The 24,049-nt window shown below is 41.4% G+C and overlaps 1 protein-coding gene across 2 annotated transcripts in view; it reads left to right on the forward strand.

Moving 5' to 3' along the window:
• ppargc1b (peroxisome proliferator-activated receptor gamma, coactivator 1 beta) overlaps nt 1–24,049 on the forward strand; it is a 72,323-nt gene that overhangs the window by 37,598 nt on the left and 10,676 nt on the right. For both annotated transcript variants that reach the window (XM_022684065.2, XM_007246412.4), the window contains exons 2-5: nt 14,489–14,674; nt 16,223–16,432; nt 20,164–20,277; nt 22,847–23,798. In XM_022684065.2, the coding sequence (XP_022539786.2) occupies nt 14,489–14,674; nt 16,223–16,432; nt 20,164–20,277; nt 22,847–23,798 (1,462 nt within the window). The remainder of the gene's footprint in view (nt 1–14,488; nt 14,675–16,222; nt 16,433–20,163; nt 20,278–22,846; nt 23,799–24,049) is intronic.

Here is a 24,049-nt window from a genome sequence, read left to right on the forward strand (position 1 = left end):
TATAGAGACTTATTAAAGAGGTTATGTGAGAACTGGGATAGTTAATGGGACTAATAAAACTGGCCACTAATAACTAGAGATGCACCAATGCACCACAATGCGTTTTATTTATTTATTTTTTTGGCTGAAAGTCTATCTATATCTATATATGTCATTATTTAATGCATGCAGAAATTCAATATAAATTATTTGCTGCTTACTTTTCTCTTTTTTTTGTTTATCTAAAATCTTGGTTGCCAAATATTTAGTGCATTTCTACTAATAACCACTGTCAGCAACAGCAATTCCATGAAGGAAAAAGACAAACCCCCCCTGGAGTAAACTCAAAGCCTCCAGATAAACAGTGGTACACGCATGCAGACGAACAGGATTTGTCTTGGCAGGATGCCAAAAGTGGAAATCAATACAATCAAATAATTTGTCAGAAAGAAGAGTTTATTCGTTTGAAATTACTGTCACTTTGATCTGCTCTAGTTTGGGCAGGCAGAGGGTAAATGTATCTGAGCAGACTTTGCTTACTGCTGCTTGGCAAATAAACTTGGATCTGGAGGAAGGGGAGCAGACTGTTTCAATACCCAGCATCTGCTGCAGCTCTGGTAAATATAAAGGATGCAAATAAATCTTTGCACTGTCTGCGGTTACCTTCCTCAGCAGAAAATATTTGCCACATCTTTAAATTGACCCAAAGATCAAATAGGAGATTTGGGAGCTTGTACTACATTGTGGGAGAATATAGTCTAAAATGTAGAAAACTGTACAAATATGTTTTAAAAATATATATAAATAAATAAAATAATTGTACTTTCTTTATGCTCAGTCTTAAAGCAGTTTACAGTTTTCAGTAAGAAACAAAACAAAATAAAATAAAAATAAAAAAAAGCTGAAATTGTTGTCTAGAGACTTCTGAATCCTGACCTTTCACGGGTTCTTTCACAGTTTTCGGTTTGGTCCAAACCAAAATAACAGGCGTGAAAGGTGCGGCAAACCAAAGTATCAACATTTTGTCAGAGCAAAAAAGACAGCATTAGTCTAGATCAACTGAGCTGTGGTCTGGTTTGTTTGCGGTGTGCTGTAAAAACACTGTTTTAAAAGAAGAAAAAGAACCAGTGTTGTGCCGAAATCAGACTTTATGTGCACACAGGTAACACAGCATTATAGACTCAAAAGCTTGTAGTTGTGACTTCTTTATCAACTGTAACAGTAGATTTAACAGTTATTAATAAACAAAAATAAAAGAAATCGGACGATAATGTGATGCACTTATTTCGCTGGTGTTACTGTGTACTACTTGTATCTTTCTTTTTAATGAAATGAAATGGAATTTCCAAATAGATCTGAAATGGCCTTAAGAAACAGTTTAGTCTTGCGCCACTAAGGGGGTTTCAGGGGGAGAATATACCCTTTTACCTACAAAAATAAGATAAAAAAAATTAAGGAGCCAGTGATATTCCTATGGGCTAATTCCCAGCAATGCAGTTCCTCAGCCATGACCTTCAGTTCCCTTCAATTGTCTGGGCTTTGAGCTCAGCACATGGTCTAAGCTGCTGCGATGTCTCTGACATGACAGCTCCCTCCATAGTCTGGGTGGGAAACTGACGTGGAAAAGAAATCACCCCTACTTTAATTACTCCTAATGACTTTAACCGTTGGCTTATCCTGGAAGATTCATTAAGAGCCAAGTACAGGTTGTTGTGACTGCTCACCCTTTTCCAGTGTGGTGTATGGGTTGGGCATTGGCAGCTTCACTGCCATTCTGAACCGGGTAAGCTCTCCTTAAATAACATGAGATGCAGAAACGGTCAGAGGCCATGGCATTTGAGACTAATCACTACTGGAGAAGAAGAAGAGTCCTGGCACAAACAGAGAGTTGACAAATACAGGCTTCATTGACAAGGCAGCTGGAGATGGAGGGCATTTGAAGGCCAGAAAACTCTATGACTTGGTTACATTTTCGGTTGGAACACCCTACAGTTACGCTCTCCACAGCAATGACTTGAAGATGAGGCCTGGCAGATGGCTCTGCCGTCTGTCTGAGCATTAGGAATTCAGGGTTAGTCATCTCTCTGCTTCAGAGCTCTCCCAGAAAACCAAAACCGCCCTGTGGACCACTCAACGATTTGCCCCGGACCTAAAACTGTGCTGACTCGGGCGTCACTTGGGCTTGCGTCCTTGGGTATAAATGTGTATTCAGGAGAAAGGTTGTGCATAAATGAGGTTTCTTCATCAAGCTCACAAGGTGATGTAAGAGGAGAGGTGTCTGTGACATTTCTCTTGGCAGCGATTGAGAGATTTTCACAAGATCCTCTTGAGTTCTTTCGAGGGTCATGTGTTAGTGGCACTGCAACATTTGGTCAGTGAAAGAAATCGTCTGAATTGCCTGTGGTAACCTTTGTACTGCACTAAACTCATGCACGTTTAAAGATTGTCGAAGTGTCCTGTTTCATGTGAAGTTTCATTGTGACACAGTGTCTTGTTTGGAAAGTTGTGAGTTGATTCTAAATCTTGATTATATTACCACTCATAAAGCCTCATAAAGCCAAGAGTAATCGTTTACCAGATGAAACTGGCCAGTGGGTCAATGGGTTCATCATAGTCAGACCTAGGTATTTACAATGTCTGAATTCACCAGTCTTCCAGATGAAACTTGTCCCACCCATTTTAAAATCAAAATATGATTGGTTGAATATTCTGTCTGTTCATTGTTACTGTGGGGATTAATTGCGTTCAGTCCCAACCAATTGGAGAGCTGGTTTAGTTTTTACTGCTGACATATTCCTGGGAATAAAAATCCTGATTGGATTATTCATTATTATAGTCAGTGACAAACATTCAGTTTCCAGAATTCCTAGTTTTCCAGAAGAAATGAGTCCCAGGTGGTGGAAATCGGAATGTGATTTGTTCTACCAGTGAAGTCCCAACCAATTATAAAAGCTAATTAGCTTTTACTTGTAGAAGATTTCTGATTGAACAATTTTCCGTTTAAAAGGCATTCTAGCACAATTAGTTCCTTAGCAGTTAAAGAGCTGGTTGAGGCCAAACTACTATACACATATCACTGAGATAAAATATAATTCTGATTGGACAATTAATCCTGATGTGATTTCTGATTTAAGGAAACCACACCACAACAAACATTTTAAAATTACTTTTCTGCATGCTCAGTGCAGTTACACATTCTTACCAGAGAGGGCTCCAAATTCTCAAAACCTTGAAAGTTACAGACTGACACTTTAATTAGAAAATAAGACTGTATTATTGCTGAATATCAAATCACTGCATGATTTGCATTAATTAAAATGAACTAAACAGGCCTGTACAAACCTGAGAAGACCTTTCTCTTTAGCTGTAGTAATATGTACAAACTGCCACAACATTCATATGCACAGTTGTAGCTTAACACATGGTGCTGCAAGTGTTGTAGTATACGCAGTTTGAAATGTCTCATGCAGTAGACTGCTGCCACTCAACTTTGCAGGCAACTTGAACAGCTGTGTCCGTGCGTCGTCCTTTCTAACTTTTCTCGAAGCAAAGGTCAGTTCGGCACTTCAGTCGCCTCTCAGGTTTCAAAACAAACCAAGTTCTCTCACAGCACCCCTAAAATAGAAGTGAAATATTGTACGCCTCGATTTATTGGCCGCTGTTGAACGGCCAAAGAATGAGAAGTGAAGATAAACAGTGGTCTCCTTGACACTGTGCATGACTGTATTTCTTACACCAAATCTCTGACTTGTTTGAAATCTCCTCAGAGTAGCATTTAGCATGACCTTGACCTCAGGTTAGCGATGTTCATGGCTCATACTGTACAATACCAGTACCAAAATTAGCAGAAACTTTAGGTTTTAATAGGCCAGTCTAATTAAAAATGAGCCCTAGTCTCAAACTCTTTCTTTTTGATAGGCAGGCTTCTGACCATGACCCGTGGTTCCCCCTTTGACTGTGCATGCAGGTTGATGTAGTTTCTGAATACTTGGCACCTATATTTAGTAACTGCTCTTAAAACTCATCACGTCAAGGAATGCATGACCTACAGGCCTCTGTGGAGGTTAGGCTGTGTTTACTGCTGGAACGTTGTTGGGCATGTTTGAAGTCTCGACTGACCCCTTGTGGTGGTCTTTAACCACAGATCCTAACTATAAGTGGGTAATGTTGGTGTATCCCAAATCCCAGGCACCCATGACCTGGTTGACAGATGGAAACTGGGGTCTCTAATCCTATTGACCCGATCTCCCACTTCTCAGACCTCACTTCTCAAATGTTATGTCTAGTTAGCTTCTGTTATAGTGATGTCCTTGCAAGCCTTTTTAATGGTGCTGTGTTGCGCTCATGCCAAAACCCTGAAGCTTTAGCTCCAGCACCAGCAGAGCATGCTGGGAAGTCACTCGTAGAGAACAGCACAAGGGTATTTACCCTCAGGTGAATTTTGATGTCGACTAATCTGAGAATGGTCATTTTAGAAAAAAAACTCTTCTAAAAGAGGCAATGCCTCCCGCCCTACCACTCGAGGGGAGCGGGCAACAAAAGCGTTTTGATTTAATTAGGGCCATCCTCGTTGTCGAAGAGCAAGTGAGCGCACAGACGGACGCTGACTCCAGCATTTGAATTAGACTGAGCTGGGCTGGTGCCATCTTCCTTGGCTGTCGTGACTTGCGATATGTCTGCAGTCACCCCGATGTGAAACAGCTCATTTCACATTGTGGGCCATCGTCTGATTTTACTTTTTTTCTCTCTTGTAGCTTCTTCCATTAGCCAGAGTAGATAGAACACATACAACTATTCAAAGATAGAGCAGCATCCTGTTTAGCAAGATGAGTTTTCTGCTATAGTTTTGCCACATTTAAATTTCTCGCATTGATTCATGGTAACATCCCGTTCCTCCCAGGCCCTTTGAATCTCCTCAGAGACGGCAGCCTCGTTTCTGCCCAGAGACAGCACCTGCATTGTCCTGCGACTCCCTCCTCTGCTGTAGTCGTGACTGCAGCAGGTACAATTACCTCAGCACCTCCTAGGAGTTGCGGGCCCCCGATGGTGAGGAATCGGGACTCGGGCCACAGCTCGTGTGCCAGGCCGGCGGCGTTGTGCAAGAAGCATGTGACGTGCAGAGGCCAGCCAACAACCTTACATGAGGCTCGGAAACTGGAGAAGAGCTCTAGCGTGGCTCTGCTGAAACAGATCTGGCCTGGGAAGCTCAGGAGTGCTGACAACCTTTCGGATCTCGCGCTGATCATTCGTCTCCACCCTCTTTAAGTAATCTGCCGACCGAGACCGACTTTCAATGTCCTCAAGATTTATTATTTTTAATAATAAGTAGTATTATTGAGTGGGGAAGGGAGATACAGTCTATACTCTATTAAATGCATCATCTTATAAATGTATCCTAAAAAAAGTGGTCTTGTAGGTTTTTTGCATCTCTTTCTGTTCTTTTGTCACATGAAAGAGCGACCACCTAAATAGCATTGATGTGATTTTTTAGATACTGAATACTTTTGATAATGGACACATAAATTAAATTATCTAAATTATTTTTTAAAGCACTTAAACTGTTATACTGTTGCCATGATCATTTATATCCATGTCTCTTAATGCCAGCAAACAGGACTGACATTTTGCTTGTAATTGCCTTTCAGAAATTGACAAACACACTTTTTTTTTCTTTGCCTTCGTCATCTCATTAGCTAGAATGTCTGGCTTTTTGTCTTGCTGGTTCTGCTGACAAATTTGTCCCATGGAGAGCATTGATGGGCCGCTGTGCCAAATATTGAGAGAGAAGTATTATGAATTAATAAACGTGTCTGACATTTTTCACTACTGATTTTTTTTTTTTTCTGTAATTTTTTTGCCTGAGGTAACCTTTAGCATTAGCATCAGATCTCCTGAACATCTCAGCAGAAGTATTAGTCACACTGAATGAGAGGATCTGTAAGAGAGATCCTTCCTATTGGCAGTGTCCACAACAAAAGGAGTTATTTTTAGATAAGCAGGCGTAATCCTAAATTAATTAGACATTAGAGCTGATGTGCAGCGGAGGTAATGCCAGCAAGATTGCATGTTACGCATTTGAGAACGTCCTCTAGGGATTTACCCTCAGCACTTCTCTGAATGCTCCGTGCATTAGAAGCTGATAGAAGTTGTTTAAGTTGAGTGTAGCTTGTTTTTTGTCTGTATGCTGATGACTGCACTGTTTTCTCTCTCTGTCTCTAAAGGACTTTGGTAACTTTGGCGGATGTCTGTTATCTAGCGATGCCTTTCTCGTGATCTTCACACCCCAGAAAATACTGTAATGACGCCTAATTAATTAGATATTATCGGTATATGACTAATGTTGGCTGGTCTCTGAGCTGAGGGATGAGTCAGGTGGAGCTGGAGTGTTTATTAGCTAACTGCTACACAGACCCTGACTGTGGTTATGGATTTTCACTGAACGAATGGAGGTTTAAAAAATGTGTTGAAATTGATGTGTATCAAAGTAGGCATGTGCGATATCATATAGTACACAATAATATAGTGATTATAGTATCTTGAAATCAGTTTTTTCTTCGGTTTTGCAATTCACTGTGAAGCTTTAGGTTTTTTGTATACATTTTATTTTATATACATGCACTAAATAGCACGCATTTTAGTATTTGGTATTTTTTTTGTTGCATTACATTATTTTTATGTTACAATTTTTTGTACAAAAATCTTTTATTTTACTCAGATTTAGTTGGTGGTGTGTTTTATACATTTTCCTAAAATTTGTTTTAAACATTTGCAATATATCACTTTGCTGTAGGGGTGGTCAATATTGCCCTAAAATAATATCACGATTTTTCATGATTTACTACTGCAACAAAAAAAAACAAAAAAAACAATTAGATTACTTCATATATATTGCACACCATTAACTGAGAGATTAAAAAATACAAGAATTTTATCAGATATGTAACAAAAGTCAGTGATCCAGAGTGTAAATAATCCAGAATGTCTTGATTCTAATAATACACTCCAAATATCTCCATATATCCTGGACTAAAGTAAAATAAATGATAAATGATAAACTGTATAGATATAATCTGTCTCTAGTAGATATTTAATGTGAAATGAGAACCGTGTGAATTTTTCTTTTGCTAAAGTAGTACTCTAATGTGATAATTAGGGGTTGGTGATATGGCACGAAAATTAATGCATACAATACCCTAGTTTGTTGTATATTATAATCTATTGAATTATAACCCTCGGCTGATGATACATATTTTTTTGCCAAGTTCCTGCCAATGCACAGCCTATGATCCATATTGGACAAAACTGACTGAGCTTGAAACATTGTAAAGATGTAATAACTTCAGCTCAAGTCAAAATTGAGGTCGCAACACCTTCACTGGTCTTGTCTCCGCATTTCACAATGAATCATGTCAGGGGGTGTTGGTGCTAATATCTGCAGTAACTTAATAGAGAGTATTTCACAGTGGCCGTACATAACCCCTCTCTCAAAGTTTCACTACAGCACAAACCTACTTTCCTGAGAAACTGGATTTTCTCATTAACCTCTGTGATCCCTGGCCTTGTCTTCATTACTCTGTTGAATCTTGTTATGCACTTAAAACATGTCTGAAGTGCCTGTAGATTGTCAGAACGAGAACGGTTTATAGTAATTAGACTGCGGTAAGGACTATCATGCTGTAGACATGTGACAGGAAGGATGTAGTGACAGCAGAGTTGTGTAGAGTAGAGAAGAGCTTAGAAACAGAGAATGGAATAAAATAAAGCCAAATTGGTTGGGTTCCAGCTCTTGGCTCGGAATGTTTCACTGACTTTCCCTTTGGGAGCAGGATCACTGAAGAGTGTTACCGCACACCCTCGGATCAGTGTTTGAATGACTAGGTAACTATTGGTTGAAAGAACAGCTGACTGTGTGTATACTTTATTGGGAAGTGAATCAAGGTATCGTCATTAAGTACAGAGTTCTGCTGCAAGTTAGCATCTGTCAGAATGAAGAATGTGTAGTAAAGAAACTTGAGAGATTTAAAATTCATGAATGGGGAGATGGCCATTCACCCGAGTCCATTTCTTTTTATTGGACAGACTATGTCTTTTTCTTGCCCAAACATTAGGCCTTCAGTGAATTGGCAGTCTATAAATGATCCTAAGGGAAGAATCATCTTTCTAATCAGATTCTATTACTGTCCTATTATGTTTTAGAGAGCACTAGGGCTCTTTTAAAAACTCCCTCCGTATCCTTCAAGCCATTATTCACATACTTTAGTCATATACACTAGTCCTCTTGAGATGATAAAAACAGATTTAGGCCCAATACCAATACCAATTTCTTATTTGTACCCCTTTTTTTGAGTGTGTCTTCTGAAACAAAATTCTCCTTGTAAAAAATGGGACAGATCTTCAAGAACCCATATATATGTCATCTAAATATATAAAGAATTGCTCTGTTAGGAGACAACTAGCAGTCCTCAGTAGGCTAACTATTCACCAGCTTCTTGTTGAAATCTTCTTCTCAGAATGTAACTGCTGCAGCAGTTAAGGTGGAACTGGAAATGTAGCTAGCCTGCTACTTTGAAACTGCATTAAGCTAAGATAATGCAATGTTTGTCATAATTACTCAAATCAAAATACTACATTTGTGGCTTTGTTTGGGCACTTTGTGATTTCTCATAACTTTTAGTTTGAAGTGTGCCTCTAAAAACACTTTACCCTTCCCTTCTATCCTATAAAAAGAATCAGAACAGCCTTTTCCAAGGTGTGAACGCTCAAAACAGAGGGGTAGGGCTAAGTGGTAGGGGCAAGAGGTGAAATGGGATTGGGCCTCAGTTTGACTGCTAATCTGACAACAGTTAAAGAGGATTAAAATTGGACATCTTGAACCTGGTGTATCAAATTTATCGGCTGTGTTATTGGAGTGTCTTTCAGAGGCTCTGTCTCTCTCAATGAACTGCAGTGCTTGAGCAGCTTTATGATGGATGTCATACAGGCAGTTGGTGCGGGAGATTTGGTGTGGTACAGTAGAGTGATTCTTACAGCAGATTAGGTAGATTATGATGCTCTGTGTGTCTGATTTAAAGGATAAAGGATCTGTGTTATGGGGTGAAGTGAGGTCGGAGCCAACCGGCAGCCCAAACACCACTGACACTGGCTGGCTTGGCCTGATTCATTTGGAATAATTGCAATCGGTTACAAAAGACAAGCAGTAGACAAGCATTTCTGACCATGAATCTTGAATGTAATTCATCCACAGCACAGTTTAGCTGCAACAGATGGATCTCACCCCCACCACCACTGTGCCAGTGCCACAGAATTGCAGTTGCAAGTTGTTTTGTCCTGGACTTGTGGAAAATTTACTGCTTTGGAACAGTCTTGACTCGATCAATAATCTCAATAGTGGACGTACTTGAAATGCCCAGCCTGGTCTTTTTTTTTTTTAGATGAGGAAGATAAAGAAGTGCCCTTCTGGTTGTGTGCCAGGGCTTGGTTTGGCAATGAAAGGATGTAAAAGAATGGTTTGTACCTCCCTGCCTGCAGCCCTGGCCAGAGGGAGCGTTTTATCAATCTTACTCAACGTTATGACAGACAGGATCACTGCTCCGCTGTACGTGACTGGCCCAGATCTTCCTTTAACTGCCCTACTTCCAACCATCTGCAGTTAATTTAGACTTCCTTCCACAGCTGCGGTGGAGAAGTCCTTCTGAAACCAGCCGAGAAGAGCAAATTTAATCAGTTCGTTTTCACTTAAAGCAGGTAATGGGATGTGCCACCAATTTGGGAGTTTTGTCCAGAAAGAAATGGGCTGGGCTGAGCAGAGCTGAGCTGACTGGGCTTAAGACAGACTTAACATCTTTTCCTCATTTGCTGTCATGTGGTTTTGACAGAGTTCATGCGGTTGGGGTGAGTTGATGGACAGGATGAGCACCACCTTTCGGCTTTGCTGATGGAACATTGGCTGGCCCCGCGTGGCCCTTGGAGGTGTAGCTCCTGGAAATGTCTAGCTCCTGAGGAAGAGCTGTAGAAGCCTTCCTGTTCTGTCCTGTCCGGTCTGGCTGGCTGGTACAGGGCCGGCTTTTTCTGGAGCAGGCTGAGAGGGAATCCATTTAGCAGTAGCGGCAGGACATGTCTGGGAGTAAGCTGGAGGGCTTTGTGAGTGGGATAGTTTGGTGTGTGTGGTTGTGTGTGTGTGTGTGTCTGTGTGTGAGGAAGAGGCACTCAGCCTTGGCCCATCTGCATTTGGCATGGGCAGCATTTAAAGCCTGGCCCGTCACAAGCAGCTTGTGTAAGAGCCAGTCATAAGACCAAGGATAACGGCTATATATAACATACCTCAGATAGCTGTAGGCTCAAAGGGAGCAGGACACCTAGATAAGAGCTTATTAACTCACAGGAGCAGGTGATGAATGAACGGTTTATACTTTCAGTTTTCAGTCTTTTTTTTTTCTTTCTTTCTTTTTCTCACTCTCCTTTTCTTCGCTGACAGGAATCAATCCAAAAAGCAGAATTCCTCTAGGCTCTTTAGTGCATATGGAGCCGCTCATGGTGTTTGATGAGCCATTCATGTCTCAGATTACTGTTTTTTATTGGAATTTTATGATGGCGCCTTCAGAATGTGTGCAGTTCGGCCTCCTTTCCTGCTCATGTCCTCTGGCTATCCGCTGACCTTGCCACTGGTCAGCCAGCTACTGCTCTGCCTTGTATAGCTGTGTGTTGGAGAGCCATTGAAGTCAGTGACAAAGGTTGCATTGTTGAGGGATTTTTTTTTACAGAATAGAGCATTAACAGAATAATATCTACAATAAACAGTACTATACAAATGACTGATTACAGAATACTGCACATGCATATGATGGCTGTATGAGATTTTAGATTGAAAACAAGTGGAGTTTAGCTGTTTTTCAGAGCTGGATTACTTACTTGTAGTTGTTGAGGGCTTGTTAAATACAAAAAGTAAATAAAGCATAGAATAGTGGCTTAGCTGTGATGCAAATTTGCAAATATACAGAATAATAGTATTTTATTTTCATACCATGTTATACTGTGGAACTAGATATGGCTGCAATGACTTTGCTTAACCTTTCTAGACTCTTTCAAGTGGTAGTATAGCTGACGTGAGCGTGAATGTCGTTAGAGGACATACAGCCTGTTGTTTGTATGTGTCCCCTTATCTAGATATCCTTCAGTTAAGCGTTGCTTAATGTACACACTTAGCAGGAGTGAGCCCTCACTAACTGGTAGATTTTAACAGCCTCAGGCTCCAAATGTTAATGGCAAAACACAGACTGCATTCGACATATTCACTGTTCCGTTCGGGCAAGAGCTAAAGGTCATCATTGGAGCCATCAGAGGCTGAGACAGATAAATAATTAATGTCTTTTGTCTTTAAGTGTTCTAGTGCTTCCCTGCTTTACATCAATTAATTCTGATTAGCTGAAGGAAAGGGGTGAGCAAGTATTTGATATTTGCATATATAGACATATCATGATAATGCCATTGAGTCATCATAAAATGTATGTGCATAACTTGGCAAAAAAAGGACTGGGTATTTGGACGATCAAGTGAAACGACCAAAAACTTTATGGCAATCCATTTTTTTGATGATGCAATCAAATCACATTTGGTGGTATGTCTCCTAGGATGCTAAAATGTTCTGTGTTCAGTTTTAAACTCTAGTTTTGTAATTGAGTTGTCTTTTAAAAGCAAAACAAAATATATTTAGGCTATTTAAAGAGTAGAAGTCCCTAAGATTTTTGGTTTTAAATTGGAAGCAGTGGTGTTCCTCAGTTGAAAGAGGACAGAATATTGTAGTGTCCTTTCACAACCATCTGTACAGTATCTACTACTTTATGTTCATTTAGGTTTGTTGTATGTAAATACTCTCTACTCTCTCATCTAATCTCTACACAGACTTTCAAACAGCAATTTATTTACACTACCCTGCACATACAGTACTTCCTGCAATTACACATTTCCACCAGAGAGGTCTCTAAATCCCCAAATATACAAAACTTACAGACTGTCGCTTTAATTTATGCTTAATTTATGATGAAAACGCTGCTAAAATTAATGATAACTTTTGGAATCTTATGTTTTGTATCGGTCCTTAGGAAAATTTTACATTGTGTATTGATTTAGCCAAAATATTCAATTTCAGTACATCCTTTAAAAATCATGCTCTTTAAAAAAATGCAATTGTATTGGTATGCTATTATATCTGTTATTAGTCTTAAAATGTCTTTAAAATTAGTTAATACACAGTCCAAAATTCTATGTATCATGACCTAGACCTGTGTATTTTGGCAAAATCCGTTTGGGGAAACTCCTTTTGTTCTTGGGATTTTGGCTGTAATTACATTTGGCCTGAATTACGTTGCTCAACCTGAGAGGAATTATAGAGCTACAAAACCCCATCAGGAGGTCTGCACAAAGCCGCAAAGCCTTTTAGGTCTCTGTAGTGAGATAGTTATCAGCTGGTTAGCATATCAGTTAAGGGGCAGAATGGGGAGAATGGGAGGGAATCCACAGCCTCCTCAAAGAAGGTCAGGCACTGCTATTGGTATGTGAGTCACACCTCGGCGGCCTGCTCTCCCGCGACACGTGCCAGCTTGTCTGATATGCAGGAGACACCCCTTTGTATGGAGCTTCGTAGGTAATGGTGTGTGTGTGTGTGAAGGTAGGTGTGTGTAGACGTGTAGCTATATAAGCATGTGTATGCTACCATGCATATGCATGCTCAGTGCGTGACCTTAAACCTTCAGAGCCCAAGGAGCTTTTTATTGATTGATATTGAGGGTCTCTGTAACAGATGTTTGAGTGTGGGTGGGGTGGGTGTGTTTTAGAGGAAGGAGAAAACAGGTCAAAAAAGACAAAGGCATGTATGGAAATGTGAGGCTCTGGTGGCATGTTGAGATTGATTCTCCTGAGTTTCCGTGAGCTGAGGATAAGGGTGGAGGTAAGTGTGTGTATGTTCTGTGTGTGTGGACAGGGATGACTCAGGGGCACGTGAGGAGAGTGCTAAAAGCAGCAATAGCAGCAGTAGCATCATCAGCAGCAGCAGCAGCAGTAGCCAGAGCACTAGTTTCTGAGGGTGTGCAGAGCCTGGATGCTGAAAGAGAGCACCTGTAATTGTTACACACACACTCACACACACACACACACGCCTTCCACTTACAAGCTTACTTACCCGGATGGCAGGCCTTTCTCTCTCTTTCATTAACGTCATTAATTGCAGACCTTCATCCAGTCATTCTATCAGGCCATCGCTGTTTCTCAAATTATCATTAACCATATCTGCTCATTGTAGTGGTGTCAGGTTCAATCAGACTGATTTGGCAACAGTAGTGACAAATGGCAGACCAATAAAAGCAACAGCCATGATTGTAACACAGAAACGAGCCACAAATCTATGTAAAGGCGGAACCTTTTTAAAACGCTTTAATCTGTTTAAAGACAGCCTACGAAGGTATTTGTCAACATATGCATACACATAGATTTTTTTACTATGCAATACTAACACAAAAATTTTGATTGGATTGAATCAGTATAGGCTTAGACATTAAGAGACTTGAGATTGGATTAGAGGGCAACATAACCTAATCAAGTTCCATACATTAAATAAAGTCTTAGCTTGCTATGTATCCTGGTACTATACATGCCTATTGATTCCCCGTTGCTCATTGCATTTTCAAGAGGTAACCAGACCCTAACATTGACTGCCTCTGTTAGACTCCCTAACCACTTAACCAGGGCTAGTTCAGGGAATTGAACGGAATTGGATTTGCTGTCGCCGGCCTTCGTGAAAACAGAGAGGAGCTTGCGTATCGCAAGAGCTCATCAAGAATGCATCTGAGTGGCCCTGTAGAATATTCATGCCTTGACCTCTGGTAAGAAAAAGTGGTGGCAGAGTGACCCCACCGTCAGAGAGAGAGTAGCTTGTATGATGAAAGTGGGGAAAGCAAAGCAAAGCATGCTCTGCACATGTCAGGATATAGTGAGGCGAGATGGCTGTGTGGTTTTTCTCGTCCACCCCTTGGGGTTTAAAGCACTTCCCTTCTCACAGTACTCACTCCCTCACATACTGTACAAACACACACACGAACTCTTGCACATGCACACCCGCTCTTCTTTTACTGCAGTTTCCAGGCCTACAATACGTGTTGGTTTCAGACAGAAGTGCCGCTTGGCTAATTTTCGTGGCCATGTTTTAGTCTGGTACAAGCCTCGCTTCATTAACGGTAATGAAGTTGTGTGAAGAGACTGGCTGACTCATATGACTCTTCAGCGCTGCTGAAAACCCACAGCATGGTCTTTACTCAAGACAGCAGTGATGCAGTTAGCTCCAACGCCGAGCCTGCTTATTGATTCCTCTTAGCATTCAAAGGCCGGGTATATTATTAGACGTCGTCTTAAGGGAAAAAAAAGGATCTTTTGATGTCGGCCTGTGACCTTACTGATTCTCTCTCCCTCTCTCTGTCTTTTTTTTCCTCTCTTTCTCTGTATCTCTCTCTCTTTTTCTCAGTATGGGGAGGAGGAGGTCTGCTCCGACCGCCTGGACACCGACTTCCCCGACTTCGACCTCTCTCAGTTGGACGCCAGCGACTTTGACTCAGTGAACTGCCTCAGCGAGCTGCGCTGGTGCAATGACCAGTCAGACAGCTCCCCCGCCTCCATCCAGTACAGCGCAGGGGACCCCGAGCTTTTCGAGGTCAGACCCCACACTGTCAATCCTGCAGCCAATAATCAAAGAGCTCTGATCTAATTCTAGCAAGCTTCATAACTATTCCCACCGGAAGGAGACTCGATTGGTCGGACTGTGATGTTGATATGGGAAACTAATGGTTCATGATTGGGCCTAATGTGGGGTGGGGCGGTGAGCTCAAAACTTGGGTAAAGGAAGTTGTAATCTCAAAATTCTTAGAAATATGTCAAAATCCTTAGAAAATGTTAAAAATCCTGAGAAAAATGTCAGCACTTTGATAAAATGTGTCAAATATAAAGAAAATAAGCTTTTTGTTTGGCACAATAAGACAAATTATTAGGAAATACATATTAATAAAAAGTTGAGAAGCTGTTATTAATTTAGTAACATGAAAATTTGTCATTGGTTTTTCAAAATATAGAAAAAAATAATTTCGTACGTTGAAATTTTAGAAATAAAAAATGAAAAATATTTAATCATAAGGGTATAAGTCATTATAAGGTCACAATAGTTGACCAGAAACCATGTCCAAATCCTGGTTTTGATGAGCCAAAAAAAAAAAAAAACATGCTTTGTTTTATGGGCAGATGGCAAAATACTCAATATAGACAAATGCACAGCATTTTTGGGACAGCTACACATTACACACACAGAAGCCATTATGACATCCCATTATTAATCTGTAATATTTATTTAATATAATATATTTATTAATTAATATAAAGTTCCACTGTTTAAAACCCGGTCAGCAGAGCATTGGTGACTTATATGCCTACACGCCTCAGCTTCTTGCAGTTGTAGCATTTTTTTTCCCACAAATGTTTGTAAAGGTTCGCTGCATTGCTAGATGCTTGATTTTTATTCATCTATGGCAATGGAACTGAATGAAGCATCTAAATTCAATATATTGTCTAGTTTTATTAAACATATTATAGTGGAATTGAAGTCATTGGAACGAAAAGTGAGTTCATGCTCCAGAACTTGTGGCACGGTGCCCACGTGCCATCTCTAAAGTCATGCCTTGGATCTCAAATGAGTAATGATGGAGGTCGCATCCAAGTGCGCATCTGTTTCTGCAGACAGCGATTGATCTTACGTTTGTTGTATCCGGCGCTAATTCACTCATCACTTCATGTAATTCTGTGCTGAGATCGATTTTTTTTAGGCAGTGAGCAGTGAAACTCCCTATAGAGGTTTATTTTGAGATGCTAGGGAAGCCATTGATCTCTAAGCCAAGTTCAATTAACCTTCAGGTGGGGCAAAACTCTGTAAGATGAAACCTCGCCCTCACTGTTTCCTGTGGGCTGCGTCACCGCAGCACTAACCTGGGCATGTCTGTGTGGGAGTTATGAGTAGCTACATACATAAGAGGATTTTTTTTTTTTTTTCGGATTGATCCGGTCGATGGTGATACGATATCTGCCGCAGTCTCCCCTGAGTGGAATGTGCAGATGGACGAGTCTCCGTGGATCTTCAGTTTAGAGTTAGAGGTCACCACCACCACCAGCAGCAGCACGTGTTTTATATCTGCCCTGTCTCTTCTGCCCCCTACAGATAGAAGAGGAGAATGCGGCACTGCTCGCTGCACTCACAGACAGCCTGGACGGCATAGTGGAGGATGGGGTAGGGGGGCTGTCTGTGTTCCCCTCGCTGGGGGAAGACCCCGATGATGAGGAGGAAGAGGCGGAGGAGGAAGATGACCTCCCATTGGACAGTGAGCCTTTCCCAGGCTCGTTGAGCCCAGAGACTGAAGACACGTCTCTAGTAAGAACCCTTCCTTCCTGTTTAAGGTGGATTTGGATGGGCCTCTGACTACCCCTCAGCATGGGTATGATAGGCAAAAACAGGTCTGAATTTTTCTCATTTTGGGCTTTTCAATTCTCTTTAGCAACCGCTCTAATAAGAATACTCTCCACAGGCGGGGAGTCGGAGCCACAGCCACAACTTCTTACTGCTGTAGTCCTATAGTCTGTACATCTGCCTTCTCATCTTTCTTCTCACCTCTTCTATTTCTCCTTTCTCTGTTTTCTTAGATTTCTCAGTTTTCTCTGTTAGGGATGCACGATATAGAGTTTCTGGACAGATAACTGGTCATTATATCATTTTAGAAAATGATATACGAAGAGCATTAAGAGCAAGACAGCCCAGATGTGTCATTGATTGATTATATGGGCGCTATATTATATGTAATACTATAGATAAAATTACATGACAGTTGTGTTTTTTAGATTTTAAACATGTAGGTAAACAAAAAAGACAGGAAATCAAACCTTCAGTCTTCCACATGGGGGCATATCTAGTCTATATTGATTGATGAAGTTTGAATCAAATATATGTTATAGCATGTTAGCAGCTGGTAAAGCGAAGTGAGACACACTATGGCGATCCACACCTCACCACTATGACAAGACAGGTTCAAAAACCTTGTATCTCCCTTTATGCTGTTTCTTACCTTTTTGTATAATGTTAATCTTACTCTAAATTGTATTATAATTATATGTAATATATTATAATATATTATACAACTCTGGAAAAAATTGGGACCACTCCAGTTTCTGAATCAGTTTCTCTGATTTTGCTATTTATAGGTATATGTTTGAGTAAAATGAACATTGTTGTTTTATTCTATGAACTACAGACAACATTTCTCCCAAATTCCAAATAAAAATATTATCATTTAGAGCATCTATTTGCAGAAAATGAGAAATGGCTGAAATAACAAAAAAGATGCAGAGCTTTTTAATCTCAAATAATGCAAAGAAAACAAGTTAATATTCATAAAGTTCAGAAATCAATATTTGGTGGAATAACCCTAGTTTTTATTCACAGTTTTCAGGCATCTTGGCATGTTCTCTTCCACCAGTCTTACACACTGCTTTTGGATAACTTTATGCTTTTACTCCTGGTGCAAAACTTCAAGCAGTTCAGCTTGGTTTGATGGCTTGTGGTCATCCATCTTCCTCTTGATTTAACTCTTGTTTTTTCCAGTGAGGTAACAGTATGATTATACACGCTTTTATACCGCCATACCATTATGGTAAGTCTGTGTGTATATATGCCTAGCACTAGTGCCTAAATATACTGTACATAATATATGAGCTAAAAAGCATATAATATGAGCATATAATCTATGAGCTAAAAATATATACTAACAGTAATGAGGAGTTGTTTTGACTGTATTGATAACATCTAAACAAGGATACTGGGTTATTTCCCCCCTTGTCAGCAAATTGTAAATTAATATATTGTCCACTAGTATCAATATCATGCAACCCTACACTTTTTTCCATTCTTTTTTTTTTTTATTCTTCCTCACTCTTTCTCCCCTGTCCAGTCTCTCATTCATTCTGCAGTCCTCGCACCTGTTCTTGAGAGTCTCCATTGTCCTTCCTGTAAAAACACTACTAGGAAAAAAATATATATATATTTCTTCTTCTCCCTACAGTCTACCTCAGCCTGCCTGTCTGCTTTGAGTGCATTAAGAAGCTCTCTGGACCCATTTTGTTCCTGTTCCATTTCTGTGTTTGAATCAGCATGATGTTACACTCTGCCGAGCAACATTAAGACATCTTTTTCAGTCCATTAAATGAATTATGATCTCACAGTCCAATACCTGCTGCATTCTGCTTCTTTATTGCCTCTCGTTTCATTGAGGCCAGAATAAAGGCTTTAATTTCTCAAAGCAGGAGTCCAAATCAACCGCTGGATTCAGACTTTATTAAAAGGCCTAAAGAGGACTGGCTTTGTTGAAGGTTACAATAGCCTTATTGTTGCCTCAATGAAAGCAGCTAACTCAATGCCTGCTACCTTGGCCACCGCCACGATTTGGTCCTGAGCAAAATTGGACTAAATTACAGGATGGAAATCGGAGCAAAGTATCTTAAGTAAGAGAAGCTGAATGGAGAGAGATGCTGTTCTTAAACTGATCTAAAAAAATGCTTTCATCAATGTCTTAAAGAGACGCATAGATTACAAAGGTTTGTCATCATATTGGCAACACCATTGTTGTTCTGAGTGGCATAAAAAGGTCAAAACCGAAAGGTTTGAATCCAGCACAATACACAGCAGTTTAGTGTATTGTTGTTATTAAATGTTGCTTGGATTAGATTTTTTCTGCAAGCTGTATTATTACACTTATTATTATTAAATTAATGCAAAATATACAGTATGTACCTTGGTCTGTGTTCAACATTTTAATATTGGTTGTAATGATATGGATACTATCTATACTCTTCTTTTTTTTAATGATTTCTTTGCAGATTTTTATGCTGAAATTCTGAGAATTATTTCTGGGAGTGTTATAAAAATGCAAAACTTATGCTCCCCTATAACAGCTTCCAACATAACTTCAGATAGCACTTGTGTTGGTTCATATAGCTATAGCATATGTAACTCATTGGATTGTAAATTTAGTCTTTCGTTAATAATATATTATATTATTTAAAGAAACATTTCCAAAACTGAAGTGGGTGTGTCAAAGCAACTGAAAGGTTTTTAAACCACATTAAAGAAAAAAAAATGTAATTGGAATAGTATTGAAACGATGGGGGGGGACTACTGATGCACTGTCTGACTACTAATGGAGCTTTCCTCTCTGTTTCCTCTCAGTGTGATTCAGAGCACCCTCTGCTGGCCTGAGCCGTAACTGAGGCTCGACCCCTTCAATGAGGCCAGCCTCAGTTTTGGGAACAAGGGGTGCATTGAGGATCGGGGGGCAGCGTTGGGAGGGAGGGAGCCGGGCACATGTTTTCATGGCATAGATGGCTGTGGCACGCCGGTAGCGTTTTGTATGGCGAGCTGGAAGCCTCTGGTGCCTCTTTAGTTCTTTCAATGGGCCCTGAGAGCGAGAGGCATCGCAGGCAGAGCTGCCAAACTGGCACGTTATCTGCCACAACTCTGACTAGAGCAAGTATACGGGCAGTATAGGGGGGCAGGGTGGGGGGTAGTTTGCAGCATCCCCGATCCTAAGGGGTGATACCCATTCATAAAGCGTGCGGTCGTTAACCTGCGTTCCACCCCTCTCCCCTGTGTTTCCTCCTCCCTCCCGCTCGCACGCAAGGCCTGCTCGGAGGGGATTGCTGCCGGGAGCGGACTCAGATTTGTGTCAGCTGTTGATTCATATGCAGTGTTATGTTTCTGTGATGAAATACGTGAAGAAGAAAAAAAAAAAACTAACATCAAAATTCCACCAACACACAGCAGCTCAAACACGCTGGATGCCCAGTGGAGCTAGGCATTAACATTGCTGTTTGATATCATTTCCCCTCCTCCGTGCCTCCTCGCATTTCGATGCTGTGTGTGTGTATGATGCCGGGCTTGTTTGGCAGGAATCAGGCAGTGAACACTCCATGTGTTGATGTTGTGTTGCGTGGATGTACCAAGTGGCATGCCTGCTAATTAGTTTTCCCCTTCTCTCTCTATTCTGCTCTCTTCCTCTCTCTCTCTCTCTCTCTCTCTCTCTTTCTCTCCTTCACTCTCTCTCCTTCACTCCACAGCTGAAAAAGCTCCTTCTGTCCCCCCCAAATGTGCCTGTGGGTCTGGACTCACACAGAGAGAGCACTGCGCTCCGCAAGACACAGCACTACAAGCCTGCCCGGCCTGTCCAGAAGGTGAGCAGTTGGGCTGAAATAAATAATTAATACATGAATCGATAAGTCTATTACTCTATACTCAGCATATCGATTTACTACATTATTAGACTCTTCAAACTTTGCTGTAATCATAGGGCCACCATCATGTACTGTAGGCATTTCACTTTAGTCAATGGAAACCACATGAAACCCTTGCATGAAATTTCCTGCAGTAGAAGACTTTCATTACAAACAATGGTTGTAAAAAATGTTGCATCAAGAAAGAATTGATGTATTGCAATACTATTCAAAAGGAAGATGGAGGTTACCAGCAGCAATGAATAATTAAACATGGAGACTGATATGGAAAAAACTCTCGGTCATATTTATTGAGCTACACATAAAGAAGTAATGGGTAATGCATGCATATAACGCAACATTCTGTTCTGGTCTCATGCAGCTTGAATATTCTCACACAGTTCCTGCAGATTTGTGGTAGGGGGGATGATTGAGTGTTGATAGCATGTCTAGTAGCATCATACACATTTGCGATCAGGGAGGGATAGGTCTGGTTATGCAGCTGGCCATGGCATAGTATCTAAGTTTACAAGGCAAGTTTTTGAGATTGTAGCATTGCGTGGATGAGCATTAAAAAAATATTTCACACTTCTTCTCAGTGATTAAACTCTTGCATCCGGACTGCAGTTGACAAATCAGGAGGACCAGTGAGTTTTTTGGTGAGACTTTCTCAGTCACAGTAGCTCCTCCATTTCCACTCACTGTTGTATTTACGTAGATCTCCGTGGAAACGCGCACCCAAAGTCTAATTACAGTTTGTAGCAGTGCACGAATAGCTATTTTATTAAACGCCAAGTGACGAAACTCAGAGATGTGCATCCGGACAGGACTAAAATGACCTTTCGACCTCGGAGTTCAGCAAAAAACAGTAGGTAATTCAGCCTGTAATTTTCTCTGACATGAATACCCACCAAGTTTCATTCCTGACGGTTGATTCCTTCGTAGTGCAAAGTGTCTAGCACATCACGCATCTCCCACAGCTGCATAATGCCACCACCCTGCACCGTCTGAAGCTGATTGAGCTGTGGAACATGGGTTTTAGAGATAGCAGCAGAATGTCACACAGCGTCCCCGCTTCTTACCGTATTCATATTGTAGCGTGGCCAAGGCGAGCTCGGCATTAAGCGCTGACTGTGGCCATCTGTCACAGCAAAGCCACGGCCCCCAGCGGGCTAAAGGGCAACCCTGCCTCAAAGCAGGAGCTTACATAAAGCCTGATTCACCATCCAGTTCTTCATATTCTGCTCCCAACCTTAGCACATCCATCACTGTAATTTCACAGCGATGCAGACACCACTTGGGTTGCAGAATAACTCTGTGTGTGAAATTGAATTATTTTGATGGTTTGGAGACAGAGAGGAAGAGTTGGGGTTCTAAGTTGCCGACAAAGTTAGTGTAACACACACTTTGAAACTTAGTTTCTAAGCATAGGCTGCAGCCGAGGTAAGCTGGGTTTTTGTAATATAAAGCTGTTCTGAGGTGAAAGACCCTTAATATACAGACAAGAAAAGTATTCTCTGTTCACATATAACACAAAGGAGACCATGGTCAGAGCCAAGACCAAAGGTCTGTTGTGAACTACCCAAAAGGCATGGTGTTATGGTATTGGATGCAATTTTGTACAAAGCTAAATCACATTTAATACAACATTTACAGTACTTGTGATGAGCTATTCCAGCAGGACAGTGCTCATCCGCATACTGCTGCACAGATGCTATGACCAGCTTCGTTGCCCAACCATGCCTGAATAAATGTGCGGTATGCTATTAGGTGCGCCATCAACGCTCCAACCCTACTGCAAAATCTGTAGGAAGTACATGAAAATATTTAAACTGCATGGGGTGGATTATTGCAGGACACAATTAGAAACCTCTACAACTTTATTCTGTGGAGTCTGGCATGTTGTGTTACACAAGGAAATACTTCTGGATTTGTAGCTCAAAAAATATGACCAAGATTTCCTGGTAATCTTTCTATTCCTTCTGAATTGAATGGCAATCTGACATCTCATATCTACTTATTTGGTACGGAGTGTGTTCTACCAGAATTACTGTTAGATTTTTTTTTTTTTTGCAAGATATAGAAATAAATTATAGACTATTTATTTGCCAAGCCTAAAAGTACACTCAATACAAGTACAAATGCATAAATTTCACCTAGAGAATGTGCTTCTCGTGCTGCAATAATAAGCATTGTAAGAAAGGCAATTTTCTCTGGTATAGCATAGACTTTCTTCATATTTTAATTGGTTAAGTTATTTAAGTTAAAGGACAAAAGCGTGGCAGTGCATCCTGTTTTAAAAGGTTAATTGCATTAACCCCTCAAACTCCAAGGATCTGTCCTGGTTTCCGTTCCTCACTCTGAACTGCTTACCATACATAGTTTATAACAGTGTTTAGTGATTCGGGCATAATTCTAATTCTAATAAGTTAGAGATTATAAAGCATTGAGTTTCAGGTCAATACCATAGCTGGTTACTTTTATATCCTCAGATCTAATCTAGCCTATTTCCGTTCTTTTGTTTCTGCAGAGTGAGAGGATGTGTCCGGCAGAGAGAAAGCCACGAGTGGTGAGGCCTGCAGGCCGCCTCTGCACTGAACTGCACCGCCACCTCACCACCACCAAGGAGGCTGAGGCCGAAGAAGCCCCCTCAGCAGACACGGAGGAAGACGAGGATGAGGAAGAGGAAGACGAGGAAGAGGACAGTGAGTCGGAGGAGGAGGAAGAAGAGGAAGAAGTTGAATCTGGATCCGGCAGTGAGGTGGAGAGCCCCGCGTGCTCCGAGCCTCCCAAGCCCCAGTTCACCTCTGAGAAGGAGCTTCACTCCGTGGTGGAGCTGATCAAATATATGCACACGTACTGTCTGCCCACACGCAAACAGGCCAGCTGGGACCGCAGAGAGCGCGAGGCGCGCAGGGCCAAGGCCGACAATCCTCCGGCCCCTCGCAATGGACCCTTAAATACCCCCAAACCTGCTGCCCAGTGCGCCACACCTGCAGCCAGTAGCAGCGCAACCAAGCCCAGAAACCCTTTCGCCCGCAAGAGGGAAATCAAAACCCATTCGCTGCTCAAGGAGCTGCTGGAGGCCATGACCTCCTTTGACGTGAGCAAGCCTTACAGACTGCACAGCCCCCCCTACAGCCACAGCAGAGGGGCGGCCGCAGCAGCGTACCAGCGGCCCAAAGCCGAGCCCAAAGAGTCCAGCAGCGAGGGCTCACAGACTGCCGCCAAACGGCCCAAAAGCCCCGAGCCCGAAGAGGAGGGTTCTTTTTCCGTTCGCCGATCCCGCCGCCTAGCTTCCTTCCCCAGCCGCTACGCCAAAAAGCCGCGACCGAGTCGCCCAGAGTCCACTGGACACTCCAGCGAGGACGAGGGGGGCTCGACCAAAAACCCTCCCGCTCCTGTGTGTCCTGCTGAAGACAGCACCCAGAAGAAGAACCCAGAGAAGAGCACTGAAACCCCTAAATCCTGCTGCAGTGACGGTGAGAGGACACTTTAAACATGTGTCCAGGTTAAGAAGGATTTAATAGGAACCTTTAGCTTTCAAGAGCAGATATGCTCAACCGAATACTGTTGTAACTAAATTGGACTGTTTATTGTACACAAATTCATATAAAATCTGTTTCATCAAACACATAGTCATTTAACCTCTACATAAATACGTTATCAATGAGACTTGATGCTCTGGAGCAAGCCCAAGGTCACTATGTGCAATAGTAAGTGGTGTAAATCC

The sequence above is a fragment of the Astyanax mexicanus genome, chromosome 10, assembly GCF_023375975.1.
Source record: "Astyanax mexicanus isolate ESR-SI-001 chromosome 10, AstMex3_surface, whole genome shotgun sequence".
NCBI classification, from domain to species: domain Eukaryota; kingdom Metazoa; phylum Chordata; class Actinopteri; order Characiformes; family Acestrorhamphidae; genus Astyanax; species Astyanax mexicanus.